This window comes from Phyllostomus discolor, chromosome X, assembly GCF_004126475.2.
Source record: "Phyllostomus discolor isolate MPI-MPIP mPhyDis1 chromosome X, mPhyDis1.pri.v3, whole genome shotgun sequence".
NCBI lineage: Eukaryota > Metazoa > Chordata > Mammalia > Chiroptera > Phyllostomidae > Phyllostomus > Phyllostomus discolor.
This window is the reverse complement of record NC_050198.1, coordinates 21,230,016-21,254,227: the sequence shown is the minus strand read 5'-3', so window position 1 is coordinate 21,254,227 and position 24,212 is coordinate 21,230,016. Positions and strand designations below refer to the sequence as shown.

The 24,212-nt window shown below is 40.4% G+C and overlaps 1 protein-coding gene and 1 non-coding gene across 2 annotated transcripts; one reads left to right on the top strand and one right to left on the bottom strand.

Moving 5' to 3' along the window:
* Positions 1-2,425: 2,425 nt before the first annotated feature.
* LOC114505404 (RNA polymerase II subunit A C-terminal domain phosphatase SSU72-like) lies at positions 2,426-3,010 on the bottom strand. The gene has a single exon (XM_036016488.1). It carries the CDS (start codon positions 3,008-3,010, stop codon positions 2,426-2,428), a length of 585 nt encoding a protein of 194 aa, XP_035872381.1.
* A 20,157-nt stretch (positions 3,011-23,167) lies between these two features.
* Positions 23,168-23,329, top strand: LOC114505905. The gene has a single exon (XR_003685356.1). It is a non-coding gene; the product is annotated as a U1 spliceosomal RNA (small nuclear RNA).
* Positions 23,330-24,212: the final 883 nt, after the last annotated feature.

Below are 24,212 nucleotides of genomic sequence, written 5' to 3'. Positions count from 1 at the left end.
CCAACAGCCTTCCAGAATAACTGTGCTCTCAACCAGTAATTTTTTCCTTCATCTTCTTCATCCTTCCAAATGCTTAGTGCATTTGTGCCTCTTTCTCACTCACTGTTATAGATAAAACCTTCCTGTTATAGATTAATGTTGATTATGTATCAATAAAAGGTTTTCAAACTAAAGGTTGAATTGTGGGATAAGGATATGGGAGAGGAACTTTGTGAGAGTGTACCTATAAATCAGAGTTTCTCAAACAGTAACAGGCATTAAGATTGCCTCTGGGACTGGTTTACAACACAGATTCTGGGTTCCTCCCCAGAGTTTCTGATCTAGCAGATCTGGGTTGGGGCCTGAAGAGTCTACATTTCTAACAAGCTCCCCAGTGATGCTGATGCAGCTGCTCGTTGGACCACACCTAAAAACCATTACTTTAAGTCAAACAACCTAAGTGCCTGCCTCATTTGACTTGGCATCTAAAGGCCAGTATGAACAAGACTCTGTCATATTCTATCCAAACCTCTTGCTCCAAATTCAGGGATTTATTCTTCATTCATTGTGAGAGTCATAAGCTGCTATTGGGAGATAAGTATACAATTTAGAATAAAATGTCTATTTGTTGTCTGCTTTCCAGTCTCTGGGAATTTATTTAAAATCTCTGAGCCTCACTTTTGTATTATAAAAAGTGGAACAATAAACGTAGTCTTTGGAATTCATTGTGGGGCTCAAAACACATGTGAAGACGCCTGGTAAATGATCCAGTGCTCTACAAATGGTATCATTTTTCTACAGTAAGCAGTTTCTCCAAGGTAGCTATTGAAATGAAAAGACATTGGGCTACACTGTTTTCAGAAAAGTAGAGCTACCTGTGTTTTCTGGGTCACCAACAAAGCTAGTTTCCTCAAAACACTTGTCATAGGTTAAAAAGAGAGAGAGAGAGAAGAAAAAGAAAAAGAAAAAGAAAAAGAAAAAGAAAAAGAAAAGAGAAAAGGAAAAAGAAATACTGTACTAATCTTTGACGTAAGTGTTTATGCCCTGGAGAGCCACACACACAGTGCGGACCTGTGTAGAACAAAGGGGGATTTTCTGGTATCCTATATATTTCAAGTGTAATCCTAGTCCCTGTTGTGGAAAATCCATAATGACAACACCTGTGAAATTTTTCTTAACACCAATACATTCAGAAAGCACCAGAATAGAGCTACATGAACATGATTCATTAACTATATCCCACTGCATTATTTTACCCCTCATCTTTCACTTGGTATTTAATAATTAAGGAAAAACCTACCTCCTGTGATTACAACACACACCACACATACTGCTATGAATTTCATTTGTTAGATCCAAATCTTTGTTAAAACCTCAATATCTGCAGCCCTGAAAAATATGCATCTCCTAAAGAATATCATCCCAGATCCAGAAATAGCTGGGAGAAACCACTGTACTGCCTCCCTAACATTCTCACATCCACAACTAAGGCAGTAACTGACCTGTCTCTGCAGGGGACAATTCTAACCCCTTGCAGTCATTCTTTGCTGGCAGGAGGCACTGGAGGAGGCATAAGAGGTGCACAGTACAGGCTGGTCTCTTCTCAGCTGTGAGGTAACTAACACTCAGTGTTTCTCTTTCCCCAACATAACAGCAAGTGAACACTCAGGCGCTGAACAAAGGGACACAAATGCATGCAAGGCTGAAAAGAGCTGAGGTAGAGTAGTAAATCCAAGTCATTTGATGCCACCGCTCCACCCACCTGTTGACACCAAGTGAGATTATACAACTCAACACACATAGGGAAAGCTCAGAAAATAATGAAGGGGACAGTTACAATTTCAGTTCCAGTATTTCTTCCCACTGCTCCATACCTCACCCTCTGGATTCCCATGTTGCAGCACTAACAGTGTCATCTCTCGTCACAGTGGGCAACCCTAGCCTCTGGGGCCAATAGCACATGTCCAAACCTTCAGTCACCTAGATAGCTCTGTGGGTCCTATCCCTTGTGGCTTTTTTCCCCCAACAGCACCTGTTTATTGGACAATTGCAGGTTCTTTCCTAATAGATACAGCTCTGTTGCTTTATTCAAGGATTTGTACATTCCAGCCAGGTAAGGGGGAGGGGAGCAATGCACAATGAAAGACACAGACATACTGTGGGGAAATGTACTTATAAACCGTTTATTTCTTTTTTGATTAAGGAAAAACAACTTCATAAACAATATCCCACTCATAAGTAAAAATGGGATAAAAACTTTGCTAAAAATGTTTGATTGCTACTAATTTAGTTTTACATGTATCTTCTCATCTCATCTGAAAGGTTTATTTGGGTTCTGCTACTGTCTACCAATAGAAGCTCTCAGAGTAAACACAAGTATCAGGAAGGAAAACGTATTTACAACACAAAGTTCAAGAATACGGCTTCAGGAGACAGCAGTGGCCCGTCAGTAGAAGCAGACGGTATGCAGGAAGGTCTGGCCACTATTCTCCTCGAATTCCAGGAGCACTTCCCCGATCTCCTTGTTCACGTCATCCAAGAGCTGAAAGCACTGGCAGAACTCAGAGAACAGGAATGCCCCCAGGCTGGCCTCTTTGAAGTTATCTCTGATATTCAGGTTAACCACGTGCACCAGCTGGAAGGTCACACGCTTTCTGGAATTCAGTTCTTCCACCACCTGGTCGTAAACTTGCTCTTCGCAAGTGAGGATCAGGTCGAATACATCTCTGCAGTTCTGGAACCTTTCAGGCCTTGGCTTGATCTCCTTATTTCTTTCCAACATACGCAAAATGCCATTCTTTGTATAGAGCTCTTTGTCTTTCTTAACAAGATCTCTGTACATTTCATCATAAGTGGTATTGAAATCATAAACATTGGGCTGGTCAGCTGATGGTCCTGGAAGCCTCACATGAGTCCCTGTTCCAAAGGACCGGACAGCGAATCCCTTCCTCTTGAGGAGATGGTGGGCTTCCATGCTCCGATTTTGGTTGCTGGAGCACACTACTGCCACCCGCAGCGAGGCTGAAGCCATGGCGATGGTCCCTGCGAAGTCAGCACTCTTCGGTTCCCGACTCCCAGCTCCCAGGTCCCGGCTCCAGCTCCCACCACCAGCTTCGAGCTCTGACTCCCAACTCCAACTCCCAACTCCGACTCCCAACTCCAACTCCCAACTCCTGACTCTGCTCCCAACTCTGACTCCCAGCTCTGGCTCCCAACTCACAGCTCCGACTTCCGTCTCCCGGGTCCGGCTCCGGTTCCTGGTTCCGGTACCTGGCTCCAGCTCCTGGCTCCGACTCCCGGCTCTGGCTTCTGGCTCCGGCTCCAGCACTTGGCTCCGGCTCCAGCACCTGGCTCCGGCTCCCAACTCCCAACTCCCAGCTCCGACTCCCGACTCTTCTCCCGACTCCTACTCCCAGCTATGGCTCCCGACTCACAGCTCGGACTCCTGTCTCCCGGCTCCGACTCCAGGCTCGAACTCCTCGCTCCAGCTCCGACTCCCAGCTCCTGACTCCTCTCTCCCGCCTCCAACTCCCACACGCACACTCAGCAGATGTGCTTCCACACCAGCAAGATGGCAGCAGTGGCTGCCGAAAGTTAGGACGTACTAGCGGCGCCCTTGGTTGCACAGCGTGGGGACGCACGATGAGGCCATGCGCAGTGTCTGGCCATGCGCACTACATACAAGCAATCCGCTACATGCTTGCAATGAGCCCCAGCTTCCGACCCGAGGAAGGCCCTCTTCAAAACTCTACGACGCGCATGCGCGCAACCACTCTTGGCATGAGTCCAAGGCCCATATTCCTCCCAGGGGATGTTCAATGCCCCCTGGCTTTTCTTTATTCACTCTTTCTTCTCCCTGCTGAAGTTCTCATGCATTTTAGAGTTTTCCTCTCCAGTCCTGTCGCTACCACCCTGCTCTCTGTTTGCAAATTCATTTGCACATTCCTTCTGGTTATGATAAGCCATTAAAATGGAGGAGCAAGAGTAAAAGACATGAGGTCTTTATACCTTGAGTTCACTCATTAAGTTGATCATAGAAAAAATAAAATGGAATAAACAACATGAAGAGACGCACTTGGAAGACAGTTGGGAGGCCACTGAGGAAGTGGAACTTATGCACCTCTCGTTTCAGATCTTGGAACTCATGTTAATTTTCTGACCTGTTCCTAAAGTCAGCTCAAAGCCATCCACCAATATTCTGGATCAACGATTGCTGCATGAACATGCATGGGCTTGACTTCCTCCTCCTCATCATAGTGAGCAGACCATCTGCATCCTTCACCTTGAAAAGAGCCAATCCGTTTCAAAAACCAGCCTCCTCCATTTTCAGGGTGGGGTTCACCAATCCCTGCAGACTTAGCCAATTCCTTCATTGATAGAGAGGACCAAAATGAGAATGGCCGGTTTGGTTGTGCCCTTTATAAACCCTGCCTTTCTTTGTCCCCTCTGGAGCACAGTTTAGCTTGCTCCCTGCATCTATGCCCCAGACTGCACTCCCTCCTTTGCTCAAATAAGCACTTTTTATTCTTTATTAAAGCCTAAAACATTATTTTTATTATTTGGTTAAAAGGTCAACAAATTGTTTGTGTCTACTATGTAAAAGCCACTCTGCTAAGTGCTGGGCACACATCACTGAACAAAAGAGGGGGAAAACACCCCCCCCCAAACAAACTCCTGTCCTCTCAGAGTTTATAGTCTAATGTATTTATAATCTGAAATTAAACCCAATTTTTAAATCCTTCCTTGATTCCAAAGTATGAGTAAAATGTGTTTATTTTCAAGAGGAATAAATGCTAATTGAACCAATATTTCTCAAGTGCCTTCCAAAGATTTCCTCCATCAGAATCCCTTAACATACTAGTCAAAACAAAGATAAATGGGCTGGCTCCATGGCAGGCCCGCTCACTTAAACTCTATGAGGGTGGGTTAGGGACATTAACATTCTTAGTGTGAATATTTCCTAACCTTTGAGAAGATTTGTCAAACTAAATAGATTAAGCTCACATACTGCAGAATTAGGTCCTTTTGTGCAAATGAATGTTTGAGATCTGCTGCTCAAATACAGGGATAACCTCAAATGGTGTGGAGTTTTAGACACTAGCTATAGCCATGTTTCCTAAACTCCCCAATAAAATTACTCAGGGGTCCCTGTTATTACTGGAGCTTCTTAGGTCCATTTCACAAAGATTATGATCCAGTAGGTTTGGGGTGGGACAACAGGTGATTTCTTGTTTAAGAAATACAGAACTTTAGAAGTACAAATAGGGGATGGAGGAAATACCCCATGCTCAGGGAAAACTATCCAGGAGTGCTATATTGGTCATTTTTATTTTCCCCTCATATTAGCGACTTTTTTCCTAACATAGATTTGCCACACTTGCCTCTCCATTTGCTTTCTTTGCTGGGTAGTATTTCAAGCTCAGTTATGTGAGCCCTGGGTACAAAGGAACGAGTTTTCATTACAAGATTCATCATTAGATCTTCAAAGGAAAGGGACTAATATTGTCAATCCACTGCTCACCCAGAGCCTCCCCTCAGTAGGTATTCAATAAAGATTTACTCAGCACTAGCCTGGTTAATAGTATTCTAAAGGATTAGAAGGTGTTTGGATCTAATTTAGACCACATCTTGCAATCCTCCATTGGCCCCATGGTCAACTTTTCACCCTTCAGTGAATGAGGCACCAAGTGTCAGTTCTTTTGCAGAATACTCTGTAACACCTATTGATTCTCCCAAATGTCTCCTCTACTCCTCTAACCCAACAGACAAAGACTGATTAGATCAAGGTAGGCTGACAAGGAGATCAGAGTCCCACTTGAAAGAAATGACAACTTTCAATTTTTCTGGCTGTTGACATTAAGGTAGTTATGGCACCATTGTGGTATCATTTTAGTATTAAAAGTATAGTTGCAATAAAATGCATTTATTTTTAACTTTTTGATATTTAAAAAAATTCAATAACCATATCCCTTTCTCCTTTATCAGTAGAGCAAACTGAGGTTGGCATTATATATCTGAGATAAATTGGGAGAAAAGATAAATGATTAAAGATGTCAAGCAACTTTAAAGAGAGGAAACACAAAAGCAATGTATCTTGAAGATATATTTTATGAAAACCTCTCATGACTTTTCTGTACAGAAACCATAGCTAAGCAGAGTGAGGGAAGAGAGAGCTAAGATAATAAGATAGTAAAGTTTGGCAGTTGGAAATAGCAGTGAGAATAGGCTTTAGAAGTAGCCAGACCCATGAGAGAACACAGGTTCTCACATGGAATGACTATGTGGTTTTGGGCAAGTCACCAACACCTCAAACATTAACAAAATGTCCCCCATCTTTTTAGCAAACATTTGTTAAGATAAACAGCAAATCACTTTTTTTTCCTTTTAACTGAAGTCATATTCGATGAAAACTTGCAAAAGGAATAATACAGAACAGGTATCACGAGTTACAAAACCGGCCCACTGGCACAGAGAATACAGTTAATGTCAGTCATCAACAATGATTTGGGCCAGAAAAGTAAATGAATTATTATCACAGTTAAACTCATTCAGCTATTGACACTATCATATATTGAAACAAAAAAATCAGAACAAGCAAAAAAATCAGTCTAATAAATGAGAGATTTCTAAATAGGTTCTATGACATTGCATTTGGAATTTGAATTTAATTGGCATTCATCTCGTGATTATGCCTCTTGGAAAATGGGGGTGACATTTCAATAATTTTGCATAGCCTTGAAGTATGATTTCTTATAGACTCTGAAAAATTCATTCATCACTACTCGAAAGGACTCTGTGCCTTTGAATAGACTTCCCTACCCTTTTCACACACACAAAAAAGTCATTGATATGTCCAAGGGTACCATATATTTAGATGTAGAATTGACAAAAACAAAAACAAAATAACACTGATAAATCTCATCTTATGCCCCAAATTCAGCTTGATAGTTTGATTTATGCTGATAGGTGGGGACAGTTAACAAAGGAGTTGCTTAGAAACACACAGGAAATCTGTTTCAGTCCAATAATCTATTCCTGGATAAATTATATGACAAAATATTGACAACATATTCTACCCAATTTTCTTCTTTTCTATTTTATCCAACATATTGGGAATATAAAGCACAAACAAGAGTGAATACTTATGCAAAGATGAATACTTTCAAATGAGTTGGGACGTAGGCTTCAAAGAATTCACATAAATTCAGAGTTCATAACTTGAACTTGAATGAATGCTTAGCCCTAGTCTCTCTTTGGTTACTGTGATATATATTCCATTTTCACATGAAAAATGGATTATAAACAAAATTAATTGATTTATTATAAAGAATGTTCATCTTTTGCAAAAAGGCCATTGTTATTCAGAAGACTATATATATAGATATGAAATCAAGGCATGCATCTACCAAGGTAAGAGTATTCTGGTCACCAGTTCCAATGTGGGGAGATATGGGAGATTCCCCTATACTAACATGCAATTCTTCAGACACCAGTTAGGTGTCTTACAGTTCAACTGAATTCTGACACTATCAACCTGGTGGTAGGTCACATCCCACAGGTTAAGAGTTCAGTTCTACAAGACTACCCCCCTACTCCACTTCAGATACCAGTAGCAAGTCCAGGTTGTCACCTCTACTACTGAGCAAACTGCTATAGATCTGAGGTTCTAACAACACCCTACTTGAGTTCAATTAATTTGCTAGAGCAGATCATAGAACTCAGAGAAACATTTCTCTTAATAGATCACTGGTTTATTATAAAAGGATATGACTCATATAACTCAGGAACAACCAGATGGAAGAGATGCACAGGGTAAGGTATGGGGCAAGGACTCAAAGCTTTCATGTCCACTCTGGGTGTGACACTCTCACAGGTCTGTGCATGTTCACCAACCTGGAAGCTCTTTGAAACTTGTCCTTTTGGATTGTTGTGGTAGCTTCATTAAATAGGCATAATGATTAAATCATTACCCATTGGTGATTGATTCAAATTCCAATCTCCCCACCTCCATCCCAGGAGTTAAGTACACAGACTGAAAGTTCCAACACTCTAATGCAAAATTGGTTCTCCAGGCAACTAACCCCCATCCTTAGGTGCTTAACAAAATTTACTTCATTGACGTAACAAAAGACACTTTTGTTGTTCTAACCCCCTAGGAAATTACAAAGATTTTAGGAGCTCTGTGCCATAAATGGGGACAAAGATCAAATATATATTTCTTATTATAAATCACATCATATACATCTCTACCAATTTATAGATTTATCTAAATATCTTTTTATATATCTATACCTGTACATACTCTCTGGCTTTGCTTACTCTCTCTTGCTCTTACAAATGTTACAAAAAGAGAGAGAAAAAAGGCCCAAAAAGAAATGACTTGTGTTAAATCCCACCGAGACTTAATACCTAACCTCATTGCAGCTTCACCTTTTCCCGGGAATGTGATCTTTAAATGATCAGTCAATGCACAATTTCCTTTCAGCACTAGGGGGTGACCGTAGACCCCTTTTGGCCCCCTTAAGACCAACTGACTGACCAAACCTTGCCTTAAACAATTAATTCTTTGCTAATAATTCCATTTGTTCCACTCTCTCTCTCTCTCTCTCTCTCTGTCTTAAAAAAAAGTATTTCCTTTTTGGCAGCTCCATGGAGTTTCTCTCTATTGCCAGATGCAATGCAGCCTAGTTCATGAATCATTACACAAAATTCAGTTCTATCTTTAAATTTGCTCAGTTGAATTTTTGTTATTTCACAAAAATATCCTGTTAGCTGAAGAATAAGCAAGCATTTTCACTCCCAAAATTTAAACTTTATTTTCCTTCTATCATCTAAAGCAAATATCAATATACCCTCTGACACACCTAGGTAGGCCTAGCAGGAATGGAAAATCACCAGGCAGGAAAACTGTACCATGGGAAACTGTAGCCTGGGAAAATGCCTCCCTGGGAAACTGCCTGCCGACCCTACCCAGGACAGACAGATGCCCGGCTAAGACTGGGGTCTGGGGTCAGCCTATCCCGAATAAAAGGATGCAGCTTTAACTTGAGCCTGACAAGATGTATCAAGAACAATGGTCAGCAGAAATAGCACCCACCAATCAGCTCTAGCCATTCAGAGTCTGAAACCCCAACCAGTTACCCTTCGCGGGTTTTTGCACTTAAAAACCCTGCCCTAAGAACAATCCAGTGAGTCTTAACCTCCCTTGGTTGGCTCCCCAACCTCCCTCGGTTGGCCCCACTTTTTCCACTCTCCCCCCCACCCTGCAAGTCCCAACCTCCCTAGGTTGGCTCTACTTTCCCTCTTATTCCCACTAACAAACCCTGCTCCTTAGCTCGCTGCATCTGGTTTCTTGAGCAACTGTGGCCTAACACCCTCTTCTCTTACAACTAAGTAGAAAAGAAACCATGTAATGTTTTATGATGATGTTTTCCTTGATAATTTATTTTATTGTTTTTCAGAATATATTATTTTTGTTTCTGAAATTCCAATTCCTTTTCTGTCCTCTTTTTATTCATTGAATTAGTATTATTAAATTTGTAGGATACAAATAGATAAAACTGTTACAGAAAAAGGGGCCAAAGGGAGTGAGGACAATATACTGTACTGAAAGGGCTCCCCACTAAGTTTGATTTTCTGCCGCCTTAGGAAAGACCTCTCTCAATGCCAGAGATTTGTGAAAAGGAAAGGAAATGTTCATTTAAAGCTATACAGACTTAAAGTTGTGATCTAATGTCTTCATTAAAATATCAAAGTCCTTTTGGATACCCACAGACACCTACAGTGCTTCCTTTTCCCCCTGCCCTACTTTGGGGTATGGTATCTCAGGAAAACAAGCAAACTTCTGTGATTCAGGCTCTTGACACCGTCAGCTGTGTCGCTGTCCAGGCAGGATCTCCAATTAATCCAAAGCCATGTGGTACCTTCTCATGGCCTACTGGCAAGAGTTCTTTCACCCTTCTTCCAGCCAAAGTCTCTCCTGCTTCCCAGGCCATGTGGCCAAAGGGAGCACCCCAAAGCTGAGTGGTCCTCTTTTACCAAAGCTGTGGGGGTCTGCACTCCAGTGAAACCCTGTGGATCTCTCCTCTATTGCCACAGCCACATGTACTCTCTGCACTGCCACAGCTGTGTGGTGGTCCTCTTTCTATTGCCACAGTCATATGGTTCTCTCTCTCCAATGGCTGCTGCATCTTGGTTTAAATTCCCACACCAATCTTCCTCTGTGCCCCCATTTCTGACTCCTCCTATAATCATTTACACTTGCCAGCACTCCCATATCCTTCCAGCTTTACTGAGCTGCCATCATGGGTCTGGGCAGGTGTGGCCCCATGGTGTGGAGTCAATTACCTCCAAGCTCTCATGCAGGTGCTGTAATCAGGGGGACCTGCTCCCCAGTTACACCTTGGGTGGGAAGTCCCTTTCCAACCCCCTGGCTCAAAGCATGGCCACAGCTATTTAACATATCTATGCAATCAGTTAAAGGTTATAGATATGTTAAATGACCATGCCACAGGTTAGCTGCAAGACTGTTGCTGTACAAAACAGCACTGCATGTTCCTGCTCCATATGTCCCTTCCCCCAACTCACACCTGTGGGGGAAGGGGTGAGGACATCCTAATATTTCCTGGACATCTTGAGTTCTGGACCCCATTCCCAATCCCTATTTGGGGCTTCCCTCTTGGCTGCACCCTGTAACAAAAGGACATAAAATGTAGTTCTGTGTTATGTATTTATCATTTTCCTTCTGCTGGATCTTTGCTTGTTTGCTTTCTTCAAATATATAAAACATACTGTTTTAGATTTCTATTGAACCTCAACCAAACACAGCCAAAGACATGTATATTATCTTTAATTTTTATAAGAGCAGTACTATTTTTTTTGTTCACAGTAAGATTTTAAAAATCAGGTTTACTTATTCATTGAGTACTTATTCTCATCTATATTCTCTCTCTGACTTATAATTATGAAAACTGAAAACAAAGACAGGTAGAATTAGCTACCCCAAAATACTTATCTTTGTCTTGAGGATTGTTTTAGGCTGACTATTTTTTTTAAAAAGGCATCAGAGATAAGACTGAATAGAAGTTATCCTTTTGTAAGGGACATTTACACTCATAAGGGAAACAATCCATTTGTAAAGGAGTCTCTCTCTCCTGTACCTAGAATAAAAGAGTGATTAAATCTCTAAAAACCTTTATCAATAGAGAAGGCATTGACTTAAATCTGCATAACAACTTTACTCTTATTTACTGCACCTTTCCTGGAAACTTTTCATTACTGGCTCCCTCTGCCCAAAATATCTTCCTTTGTCTTTAGCTGGAGATGGTATTTAAGGAGATCGTTTAGGTCATTTGGAGAGTTACACAGTTTTCCTGGGTCTGTTCCAAGTACACAGGAGTTATATATGTTATTAAATTTCTCTTGTTTTTCTCCCGTTAATCTGTCTTTTATTATAGGGGGGTCTGAGCCAAGAACCTGGAAGGGTAGAGGGAAGACAATTTTTCCTCCATCCCAAAAATTACACAATAAACTTTTGAATCAGGATGTATATCAATCTAGCAAAGCAACCAAACAAGAAGCAAACCAAAGATCATGATATGTCTGTGTTGTGCTCTATGATAATTCTGGAAGCAGATTCCAGCAGATTCCTTAAAAAACATTTAACATAAAACGCTTTCATATACCTCTTAATTTTGTCTGCATCTATGTCAATATTCCCTTTATTAAAGTTCTTGAGGGTCCTGTGGATTCAAAAAGGTACTGTAATAACTCTAATCAAAGCACAGTGATTTGATCATAAAGAATAAACTGAACAGGTCATGGTGGGTAGGCACACCCCAGACATAACTTCTTTAGTAAAAGGTATACCTTTGCCTTAAGCAAGTCCTGTGCATCGTTCTTGTGCATCTAGATTAACACCTTTGCAATACCTTGTTTTCAGACCCTTCAGGAAACATAACCACCCTCAAGAGAGCACATAATATTGTTAACTATCCCATAATCCAGCATTTTCCATAAGTGTGCCACAAGAATTTTTAAAATACGCAGTACCTGACTATTTAGTCAAGAGCATTGGTCTCTCTTCTTTTAGACTGTCAAATAAAAATAATGACAGCAGCCAACACAACAATAGCCATCCAGTGTGAGTGAATAAAAATTATACCTATTTTAGTCAGATTGGCAAAAAATACATTTTTTTGGTGTGCCACAAAATTTTAGTAATTAATTTACATGTGCCACAAGATGACAAAGGTTGACAATTGCCATTGTAATCCAATCCCCACCTTACTTTCTCTCACTTGCAAGTTATTTTCTACATGTTCCCTCCTTCATTCTAAATGTGACAAAGAAGCTGCAAACTGTCATTCCAGGAAGCATTTTTCTTAGGCTGTTGAATCTTGTTTCCAGGTATATCCTCTGTTTGGCTCATATAAACTCTAATAAATGTATAAAATTTTTCTTCAAGTTTGGACATCCTTATGTCAACCATGCTAACTGGAGGAATGAGAACCCAGAAATGGAGAGCAACTGGGAACATCTAGCACAGAGCCTGCCTCCCAATTTTGGCCAGTGCTAGCTCTTTCTCTCCACCTTACTAGCAAAATAACTTTCTAGCAACTTTCATCCTCTTAAAATCAGGCAAAGTTTTCAGATTTGAACCCAGATATGACCTAAAAGCTAAAAACAAATTCTTTGAAAAAGTCTCTCTGTCAATTAGTTTGGAATTATTTTCTAAATCATACTACAGCTTAGCATCACTTGACCATCAGCTACTGAAGCTGAAGAAGCTGTTAATTCTTTAAAATTATATATATATATATATATATATATATATATATATATATTTAAACATTTTTTATTTTAATTGTTGTTCAAGTACAGTTTTCTGTCTTTCACTCCCATCCCAGCCTACCTGCCCAGTTCTCCCCACCTCCCTCCCATGTCCACCCCCACTAGTTTTTGTCCATGTGTCCTTTATACTTGTTCCTGTAAACTCTTCCCCTTTTTCCCTGAAATTCCCTCCCCTCCCCTCTCTGGTGATTGTCAGCCAGTTCTCTATTTCAGTGTCTTCGGTTATATTTAGCTTGTTTCTTTGTTTTGTTGTTTAGGTTCCTGTTAAAGGTGAGATCATATGGTATTTGTCTTTCACCACATGGCTCATTTCACTTAGCATAATGATCTTCAGTCCCATCCTTACTGTTGCAGAGTAGGAGCTCCTTCTTTCTTTCTGCTGCATAGAATTCCCTTGTGTAAATGTACCATAGTTTTTTGATCCATTCATTTACTGATGGGCACCTAGGTTGCTTCCAACACTTGGCTATTGTAAATTGTGCTGCTGTGAACATTGGGGTGCATGGGTTCTTTCAGATTGGTGTTTCAGGGTTCTTAGGATATAACCTTAGCAGTGGAATTGCTGGGTCAAAAAGCAGATACATTTTTAATTTTCTGAAAAAAATCCATGCTGTTTTCCATAGTGGTTGTACCAGTCTGCAATCCCACCAACAGTGCATTAGGATCCCCTTTTCTCCACAACCTCTCCAAAACTTATTGTTTGTTGATTTGTTTATGATGGTTAATCTGACCACTGTGAAGTGGTATCTCATTGTGGTTTTAATTTGTATCTCTCTGATGGCTAGTAATATTGAGCATCCTTTCATATGTCTCTGGGCCTTCCGTATGTCTTGTATAGAGAAGTGTCTGTTCAGGCCCTTTGCCCATTTTTTAATTGGGTTGTTTGTCTTCCTGGAGTGGAGTCATCTGAGTTCTTTATATATCTTGGAGGTCAAACCCTTGTCTGAGGTATCATTGACAAATATGTTTTCCCATACAGTTGTTCCTCTTTTTATGTTTATACTGTTTTCTTTAGCTGTGCAAAGCTTTTTATTTTGATGAGATCCCATTTGTTTATTCTTTCTTTTATGCCCCTTGCTCTAGGGCACAGATCAGTGAAAATGTTGCTGTGTGAAATATCTGAGATTCTCCTGCCTATGTTCTCCTCTAGGACTTTAATGGTGTCACAGCTTATATTTAAATCTTTCATCTACCTTGAATTTATTTTTGTGTATGGTATAAGTTGGTGCTTGAGTTTCATTTTTTTGCATGTAGCTGTCCAGTTTTCCCAACACCATTTATAGAAGAGGTTATTTTTACTCCATTTTATGTTGCTTCCCCCTTTGTTGCATATTAATTGACCATAGAGACTTGGGTTTATTTCTGGGCTCTCTGTTCTGTTCTATTGGTCCATGTGCCTGTTTTTATTGCCAGTACCAGGCTGCTTTGATTACAGTGGCCTTGTAATAGAGTTCAGTATCAGGTATTATGATCCCTCCTACTTTGCTCTTCTTTCTCAAAATTGCAGCAGCTATTTGGGGTTGTTTATGGTTCCATATAAATTTTTGAAGTGTTTATTTTATGTCTGTGAAATATGCGATTGGTACTTTAATAGGTATTGCACTGAATGTGTAAATTGCTTTAGGCAGTATGGAGATTTTGATGATGTTAATTCTTCTGATCCATGAACACAGTATATGTTTCCATTTGTTTGTGTTTTCCTTGATTTCTTTCTTCAGTGTTGTGTAGTTTTCTGCATACAGGTCATTTACCTCCTTGGTTAGGTTTATTCCTAGGTTTTTTTTGTTTTTGCTATATCAAATGGGATTTTTTTCTTGATTTCTGCTTCTGCTGTTTCATTGTTGGTATACAAAAATGTCTTTGATTTCGGGATATTGACTTTGTATCCTGCTGTTTTGCCAAATTCATTTATTGAGTCAAGCAGTTTTTTTGTGGAGGCTATAGGATTTTATATGTACATGATCATGTCATCTGCAAGCAATGACAGTTTTGTGTCCTCCTTTCTGATTTGTATGCCTTTTATTTTATTTTCTTGTCTGACCTTTATGGCTAAAACTTCCAGTACTATACTGAATAGAAGTGGTGAAAGTGGACAGCCTTGCCTTGTTCCTGATCTTAGTGGAAAAGATTTTAGTTTTTGCCCATTGAGTATGATGTTGGCTGTAGGTCTCTCTTATGTGGCCTTCAGTATGTTAAGGAATGCTCCCTCTATTCGCACTTTGCTAAGTGTTTTTATCATAAATGAGTGCTGTACCTTATCAAATGCTTTTCTGCATCTATTGATATGTTCATGTGATTTTTGTCTTTGTTTTGGTTTATGTGATGTATCACATTTACTGATTTGCAAATATCGAACCATCCTTGCATCCCTGGAATGAATTCCACTTGGTCATGGTGTATGATCTTTTTATGTACTGTTGGATGCAGTTTGCCAATATTTTATTGAGGATTTCAGAGTCTATATTCATCGATGATATTGGCCTGAAGTTTTCTTTCTTTGTTGTGTTTTTATCTGGTTTTGGGATTAGGATGATTCTGGCTTCATAAAAAGAGTTTGGGAGTCTTCCATCATTTTGGATTTTTTGGAACAGTCTGTGAAGGACAGGGGTTAGCTCTTCCTTAAATGCTTTGTAGAATTCTCCTGTGAAACCATCTGGTCCAGGGCTTTTGTGTGTCAGGGTTTTTTTTTTTTTTTATTACTGCTTCAATTTCATCTGCTGTTATTGGTCTGTTCAGGCTTTCTGCTTCTTCTTCATTGAATTTTGGAAGATTATATTTTTCTAGAAATTTGTCCATTTCACCTAGGTTTTCAACTTCCTTGGTATACAGTTCTTCATAGTAATTTCTTACAGTCCTTTGTATTTCTGTGGTGTCAGTTGTAATCTCTCCTCTTTCATTTCTGATTGTGTTTATTTGGGTCCTCTCTCTTTTTTTTCTTGATGAACCTGCTTAAAGTCTTGTCGATTTTGTTTATGTTTTCTTTTTTTTTAATATATTTTATTGATTATGCTATTACAGTTGTCCCATTTCCTCCCTTCTCTCCCCTCCACCCTGTACCCCCTCCCACCCACATTTCCCCCTTTAGTTCATGTCCATGTGTCATACTTATGAGTTCTTTAGTTTCTACATTTCCCGTACTATTCTTGCCCTCCCCCTATCTATTTTCAACCTACCTTCTATGCTACTTATTCTCTATACCTTTTCCCCCTCTCTCCTCCTCCCACCCCCCTGCTGCTAACCCTCCATGTGCCCTCCATTTCTGTGGTTCTGTTCCTGTTCTAATTGTTTACTTAGTTTCTTTTGGTTTTCCTTTAGGTGTGGTTGTTAATATTTGTGAGTTTGCTGTCCTTTTACTATACATGTCTTTTCTTTATCTTCTTTTCTTAGATAAGTCCCTTTAGCATTTCATAAAATAAGGGCTTGGTGATGAGGAACTCCTTTAACTTGACCTTATCTGAGAAGCACTTTATCTGCCCTTCCATTCTAAATGAGAGCTTTGCTGGATAGAGCAATCTGGGATGTAGGTCCTTGTCTTTCATGACTTGGAATATTTCTTTCCAGCCCCTTCTTGCCTGTAAGGTCTCTTTTGAGAAATCAGCTGACAGTCTGATGGGAACTCCTTTGTAGGTGACTGTCCCCTTACCTCTTGCTGCTTCTAGGATTCTCTCCTTCGTTTTTACCTTGGCTAATGTAATTATGATGTGCCTTGGTGTGTTTCTTCTTGGGTCCAACTTCTTTGGGGCTCTCTGAGCTTCTTGGATTTCTTGGAAGACTATTCCCTTTGCCAGATTGGGGAAGTTCTCCTTTATTATTTGTTCAAATACATGCTCAATCTGTTGCTTTTCCCCTTCCGATTCTGGTACCCCTATAATTCGGATATTGGAACGTTTAAAGGTGTCTTGGATGCTCTTAATTTTTTCCTCAATTTTTTGAATTCTTATTTCATCATGCTTTCCTGCTTGGTTGATTCTATCTTCCTTCTGGTCCACTGTATTGTTTTGAGACTCATATTCCTTCCTTTCACTATTGGCTCTCCTCCGCGTGTCTTCCTGCATCTGTTTTATGGTAATCTGCATTCTTTCATCTAAATTTCGTCCAAAATCCACCAATTCCGTGAGCTTTCTGATCACCAGTGTTTTGAACTGCGCATCTGATAGATTGGCTAATTCTTGGTCGCTCAAAAGGATGAGTCCTGGGGGACTGATCTGCTCTGTTGAAAACATGTTTTTTTTGTTTTTTTTTTCCCCCCGTCTCTCCTTTTTTTTTTTCCGGTCTGGTTGCTCTTGTTACGGTGGGGGGCGGAGCCTTAGGTGCTCACCAGGGCTGGGCACCCCAGTCGCTAGATTGTGACGTTATATGTGGGGGCGGGGCGGGAACGGGAGCGGGGGCGGGAGAAAACAATGGCGGTAGTTCCGTTCCCCTGGACTCAGACCCTTGTCTGGGCTTCTGGGCCGCGAGTTCTGCCCTGGTCCACAATCGCTACCCCTCTGGGTCTGCCAGCTGCAGCTTGCGTACTCAGGGATCACCGCTGCCTTCTTGTACCCCGGATGGCTTTTGCGCCGATTTTGCGCCAAACCTTCCCCCGACCTCCATGCTCCGCCGACCTGAGCCAGCCCCGCTCCTGCCCGGCTCGTCTTCTCCTACCAGTCTAGATGAACGCGTCTACTTCAACTTCTTGGCTGCCTGACTTCCATTCAGATAAATCCTCTGCCAGATCTGGGTGTTATTCTGATAGTAAATTATTGTTGTAAATTATTGGTTTTCTAATCTTGGTTGTACGAGGAGGTACGGTGCGTCCACCTATTCCTCCATCTTGCCGGAAGTCTGTTTATGTTTTCAAAGAAGCAGCTCCTGGATTCATTGATCCTTGTAATTGTGCTTTTAGTCTCTATGTCATTTAAGTCTGCTCTGATCTTGGTTATTTCCTTCCTTCTGCTTGCTCTAGGCTGTCTTTGTTGTTGTTCCTCAAGTTCTTGTAGATGTAGGGTTACGTTGTTTGTTTGAAATGTTTTTATCTTTTATAGGTAGGCCTGTATCACTATGAACTTCCCTCTCAGGACTGCTTTCACTGTGTCCCATAAGTTTTGGGTTGTCATGAGTTCATTTTCATTTGTTTCCAGAAACTTTTTGATTTTTTTCCTAATTTCATTGTTGACCCATTCATTGTTTAATAGCATGCTATTCAATCTCCACGATTTTGAGTGTTTTGGCTTTTTTCCCTTGGGGTTGGTTTCTAGTTTCAGTCCTTTGTGATCGGAGAAAATGTTTGGTATGATTTGAATTTTCTTGAATTTGTTGAGGCTTGTTTTGTGTCCTATCATGTGGTCTATCTTTGAAAGTGTTCCATGTGCATTTGAAAAGAATGTGTATTTTTACTTCTTTGGGATGAAGGGCTTTATATGTATATCAGTGAAGTCCATCTAGGGCATTGTTCAATGCCACAATATCTTTGTTAATATTTTGTTTGGAACATCTGTTGATTTTTGACAGTGGGGTATTAAAATCCCCTACTATAATTGTGTTTCTGTCAATATTTTTCTTGAAGTCCTCTAAGATTTTCTTTATGTATTTGGGTGCTCCTTTGTTGGGTGCATATATGTTTACAATGTTTATGTATTCTTGGTGGATTCTTCCCTTGAGTATTATGAAGTGATCTTCTGGGTCTCTCTTCATGGTCCTTTTTTTGAAGTCTATTTTGTCTGATATGAGTATTGCTACCCTGCATTTTTTTCCTGTCCATTTGTTTGGAAAATTTGTTTTCAGCCTTTCACTTTTAGTCTGTGTATATCTTTTGTCCTGAGGTGGGTCTCTTGTAGGCATCATATGTATGGGTCATGTTTTCTTATCCATTCAGGTATTCTATGTCTTTTGATTGGAGTGTTTAATCTGTTTACGTTTAAGGTTATTATTGTTACTTATTCATTGCCATTTTCATAACTGTGTACCTGTCTGTCTCTCCCTTTTCCTTTCTTTCCTTAGATCAGTACCTTTAGCATCTTTTGCAGAGCTGGTTTGGTGGAGGTGTATTCTTTTAGACTTCCTTTTTCTGGGAAGCTTCTTATTTGGCCTTCTATCTTGATTGAGAGCCTTGCTGGGTACAGTAGCCTTGGTTGCAGGCCTCTGTTTCTCATTACTTGGAATATTTCTTGCCATTCTCTTCTGGCTTGGAATGTTTCCATTGAGAAGTCAGCTGTTAGCCTTATTAGGGCTCCTTTGTATGTTACTTCCTGTTTTTCCCTTGCTACCTTTAAGATTCTCTCTTTGTCTTGGTATTTTGCCATTTTAATTATGATGTGTCTTGAGGTGGGCCTCTTTGGGTTCCTCTTGATTGGAACTCTCTGTTTCCTGGATTTGTGTGACTTTTTCTCTCTTCAAATTAGGGAAGTTTTCCATCATTACTTTTTCAAATAGGTTTTCTATCCCTTGCTCTTCTTCTTCTCCTTCTAGTATCCCTATTATACGGATATTATTACGTTTCATATTGTCTTGCATTTCTATTAATCCCTCTTCATTCTTTCTGAGCCTCTTTTCCTTTTCTTGCTCTTTCTCGGTGTTTTTTTTTCTACTTTGTCCTGTAGCTTGCTGATCTGATCTTCTGCTTCATCGATCCTGCTTTTCATCCCTTCTACTGCGTTCTTCAGTTCAGAAATTGTATTCTTCATTTCCTCTTGGCCCTTGTTGATAGTATCTATTTCCTTTTTCATGTTGATATAGTTTGTAGTGAGTTCATTGTAGCTTCCCTGTAGTTTCTCGTAGCTCATTGTGAGCTCATTGTGAGCTCATTGAGCTTCCTGATAACCATTGCTTTGAACTCAATATCTGATAGGTGAGTTGCCTCTATTTCATTTAGCATTCTTTCTGAGGCTTCCTCCTTTCCTTTCATTTGAGGATAGTTTCTTTGTCTTCCCATTGTTTGCGAGACTCTTCTTGTTAGCTTGAGCTTCTTCAGTTGATCTGTTCTGGCTCCCTGGGTTTATGGTGTGAACTTCTGTGGTAGAATATCTGTCAGATTCAGTGGTGCAATCTCCCTGATCTCCCGAGCTCACTAGTCTTGGGCTGTCATTGAAGTTGGCTCTGTGTTTGTCTTTGGGTTTTGATTGTTGTTGGGTCTTTCTTTGGTGGGTCCTTCCCATCAACTGGTTAAATGAGGGTCTCTCTGTCCACCACCTCTTGTATTTTGTTGTACTGGTGAGGCAGGTTGTGTTGAAGCTAATTCTTCCATGTGTACAAAGTTTTGAGGATTCCCTTTTGGCCTTGTTCAATTGTTCGTACTGGGTAGTGTCTCCAGTGTTTAGTTGTATTTCCAGATAGGTCCTGGATTGAGGTTTGTGTGGCTTCCACTCCCTCCTTCACCTTCTTCTGTTGTTATCTGTTTGTGGTTCCTATGTTGTTGGGTTTCCTCTTCTAGTGGATAACCTGCTGTTCACCATTTCCATCTACTCTTTTTTGTGATCAGTTAGAGGGGGAAGGAAAAATTGTTTAAAACAGCAAAGAGTATTCTATGATATTTACAGTAGCAGCCAGTAGAGAAGAGATAGGAGATCCTTTGGTTATGTATAGTGTTAACTGTGATCTTCCACCCAACTAGCCACTTTTTAGAAAGGGTAGAAAGAAGATAAAACTCTTGTTGGGGAGGGAAGGATTGTGAGTTGGATCTAGAAAGCAGTGAGGTTATGGGAGGTCAGATTCTGAGGTAAGATGAGAGTAAAGGATAGTAAATAAGTGTAGTGTGTGAGGGAATAGAGTTAACCACTACAGTAATAGAGTTCAGGAAACTGTGATGTGGGCTAAGATCCGGGAGGGCTGTTTTGATGTATTTACCATTGTATGGAACAGCTATTATTTACAATTATATTAGAGCAAGAATCATATGACAGAATCTATGTGATCTGGATAACAAGTATAGGAAGTATAGTACCTTAATTAGTGTGCTAAAGGAACACAAGTGACATGACAGGCAGTAAATTAGCAGTACACTATGAAAGAGAGAGCAGGGGAAACCTGTGAAACGATACAATATAACCAGCCAAACAAAGAAGACTATACAGAAAGAAGAGGAATACAAAAATACTATTAAAATAAAAGATGTCAGAATAATGAAAAATAATAATACAAATATGCAATAACTTGCAAGTTCTCTGTAATAGCAAAGTGATTTTTGTCTCATTGTCTCAACTGTTGGGATGCCCCCTCTTTGGGTCCAAGTCTGGTCTTTTCACAGTTCCAGGGTTTTTTTGGTTTCACTTGTGGGTATTTAAAAAAAAAAGGCAGAAGAAGGGAGGAAGAAGACATAAAATTGGAAAGAAAAGAAGAAGGAATAAACCAAGAAAGGAGGAAAGAGAGGGAAAAAGTATTGAAAAAAAAAAAAAAAAAAAAAATAAAAAAAATAAAAGTTTTCTAAAAAAAAAAAAAAAAAAAAAAAACGGAAAAAAAATCCTCTTGTTGGTTTCAAATTGGCCAAACTGGTTTTTCTGGTCTTGCTGGCTGCAGCATGCTGAGGGGCAATTGGTATGGCTTTTATCCCTTCTGGGCCTGCACTCAGCCAGTCTTGAGCCCACTCTCCCCAAAGCTAGCCTGACCCTCTCCTGGATGCCTTGGGTGTCAGATTCAGGTCTTCCTGATAGCGCTCTTTCCCCCAGGGTTACCACTGTGGTCAGGGGTGTAGCTCGAGCTCACTTGGCCTGGTTGCCTCGGTCCCATGGGCTTAGGCGTGCACCTGTCCTAATTGTATGGGGGTGCCCAGGGCCTTCTGCACAAATTTCTGTGCAAACTTCCTCGCCACCTTGGAATTGCTGCCCAACTGGGTGGGGAGGAGGCTGAGTGGCTGTTGCCAGAGTATTCCCCAAACAGTTTTTCTTTTTGAGAAATTCCTCCTACTCAAGCTACATACAACCCAATTCTCCAGCCAGACCAGGGTCAGTGCTGGTCACTGCGAGACTTTCAACTCTCCCAAGTTGGCCTCCACAGACTCCACAGGTGATCACAGCCCCTGTGTGTGCCACCCTGTCCTCCTTCCTCTCTCTGCCACTTCAAGCAACCAGGTCTTTCCCAGTGCTATTTAAACCTTGATTGGCCAGGGAGGGAGGGAGCGGTTGACCCAGCTCTCTCCCAAGGACTCTGTAGCAGACTCGGGGGCTGGAGCTGGGCCTGGGGCTGCAGCTGCCCTGGATCCTGAGCTGGTCCCTGGGACCTTACTGACCTGAAGCACTCTCCTTACCATCTGGTTTTTCAGTGTTCGCTACAATTTTCAGTCTCTTATTTTCATATATGCTGGGGTACTGTCGGCTGTTTGCTCTTTTCCTCCATAGATCAGCTAGGTTTTTCTCCCGTGTGTAGGGGCAAGTGGAATCTTCTCCCTCTTACCGCATCATCATCTTCTACTCAAAATACTTTTCATTTGACCTTAAAAGCTGTCCTCTTTCTCTAAAGTATTTTTGACGTTTTCATTCTCTATTTTTCTCATTTGTTAAAAGGACAAATAACCCAACAGTAGATATAAAGACATAAATAGGTATTTCACAGATAAGGGAGTACATACTGTGGAAGTACTGCAGAAAAGTGGTTAAACTTCTGTGCAAACTTCCTTCTGTGTAAACTTCTGTGTAAAGTGGTAGCCACTTTAGTGAGCAAAGAAATGTGAATCAATACCAGAAATGAGAAGCCATTTCACACCCCTTTGCTTGGTGAAAATAAGAAATTTGATAATACCAAGTGTTGGAGCAGACCTGGATTATTGTGATCTTTTCAACATGGCTGGAAGGAGTATTAATTACTATAGTCACTTTGGAAAACAATTGGCAGTATCTTGCAAAGATAAACATTCACATACCCTATAACCAAGCAATTTCCTTGCTAATCATATACCCAAAAGAAACTTTTGCATATATCTACCACCACTACTAGCAGCATCATAACACATGTACAGAAATGTTCACAGAATCTCTTATAGAGTAGTAAAATCTTGAAAACAACTACCAGCAGGAGAATGGATAAATAGTAACATATGCATGACTGAACATCAGCTGTATGCAATAATAAGAATGAATGTTAGCAGTAAGCTTTTGAAAAAAAATAATCCTTAAGTGTCATGTTATTAGGTAATATATTGGTATAATAACTGATTTGCCTGTCATTCCTGACAATTCTTTTTATCTGAACCACACAATTCTTCCCCATTAGAACAAGACAAGGAGGCTGAATAATTCCCACACTTCTTGCCCCAGAGAATGGAAACATACAGCAGAATGCTGAGAAAAAGATTAAAATTGTTTTAGTGCCATCATTTGGTTTGGAATATCAAAAGCCAATCTCTAAAAGAATAGAAGAAATACATTTTATACTTACCTGGCAGGGGAGATACTTTGATCATGTGGGCGGCTTTCCCAGGGTGAGGCTTTTCCATTGTACTCAGGGTGTGCTGACCCCTGTGATTTCCCCAAATGTGGGAAATTTGACTGCATAATTTGTGGTAGTGGGGACTGTGTTTGAGTTCTCCCCTGCACCAAAACAAAGTGCATTTTAGGCTTAAATCATAGTTTGGAAAAAGATGAAAATTATGCAAAACATCATTAACCACAATGAAAGCTTATACTTAATGGTGACTAGCTAAAACCATCCCTTTTAAAATGAGGAACAGAAAACATGTCCATGATCACCATTATATTTCAGTATTGTTTTTGCAGTTCTGGCAATTGCAGAGACAAGAAAGAAGTATAAGGGTAGGGGTAAAAGCTGACTTTTCTGCATCAGATACCATCGTCTATATGTTGGGATGAAGCCACCATCAGCCTACATGAACTCCTGGAGACACCATCCCTGCCAATCCATACAGAACATTTGGTGCGAATGAGAAAATCACCTTGGCCCTGGCTGGCATAGCTTAGTGGATTGAGCGTGGCTGCGAACCAAAGTGTTGCAGGTTCGATTCCCAGCCAGGGTACATGCCTGGGTTACAGGCCATGGCCCCCAGCAACCACACATTGATGTTTCTCTCTCTCTATCTCCCTCCCTTTCCTCTCTAAAAAGTAAATAAATACAATAAAAAATCTGTAATTAAAAAAAAAGAAAATCACTTTGGTTTCAAGACACTGAAATTTGGGGGTTGTTTGTTGCTAACTAAACTCATACAGGTATCTTCTTCAGTTTGATACATACTGCTTCATATCTAAGCTTCGTAGAGGTAACATTGCCTATAATCATATATGCCTGAAATAGTTTGTTATAGGTATTTGAAAGCAAATAGAATACATAACAATACCAACTTCCCTAATCTGCAGACTAGACAGAGTTATTTCAGCCTGGGTAAGAAGAATCAGAGAAGGGTAATGTTAGACAGTGTGGATCTGTTAGTGGGGATTCTGAGATTTCTCCTCTTCCTTCTC

Excerpts from the sequence above, each read along its gene's own strand:
- LOC114505404 (XM_036016488.1), bottom strand. The coding sequence starts at position 3,010 with ATGGCTTCAGCCTCGCTGCGGGTGGCAGTAGTGTGCTCCAGCAACCAA.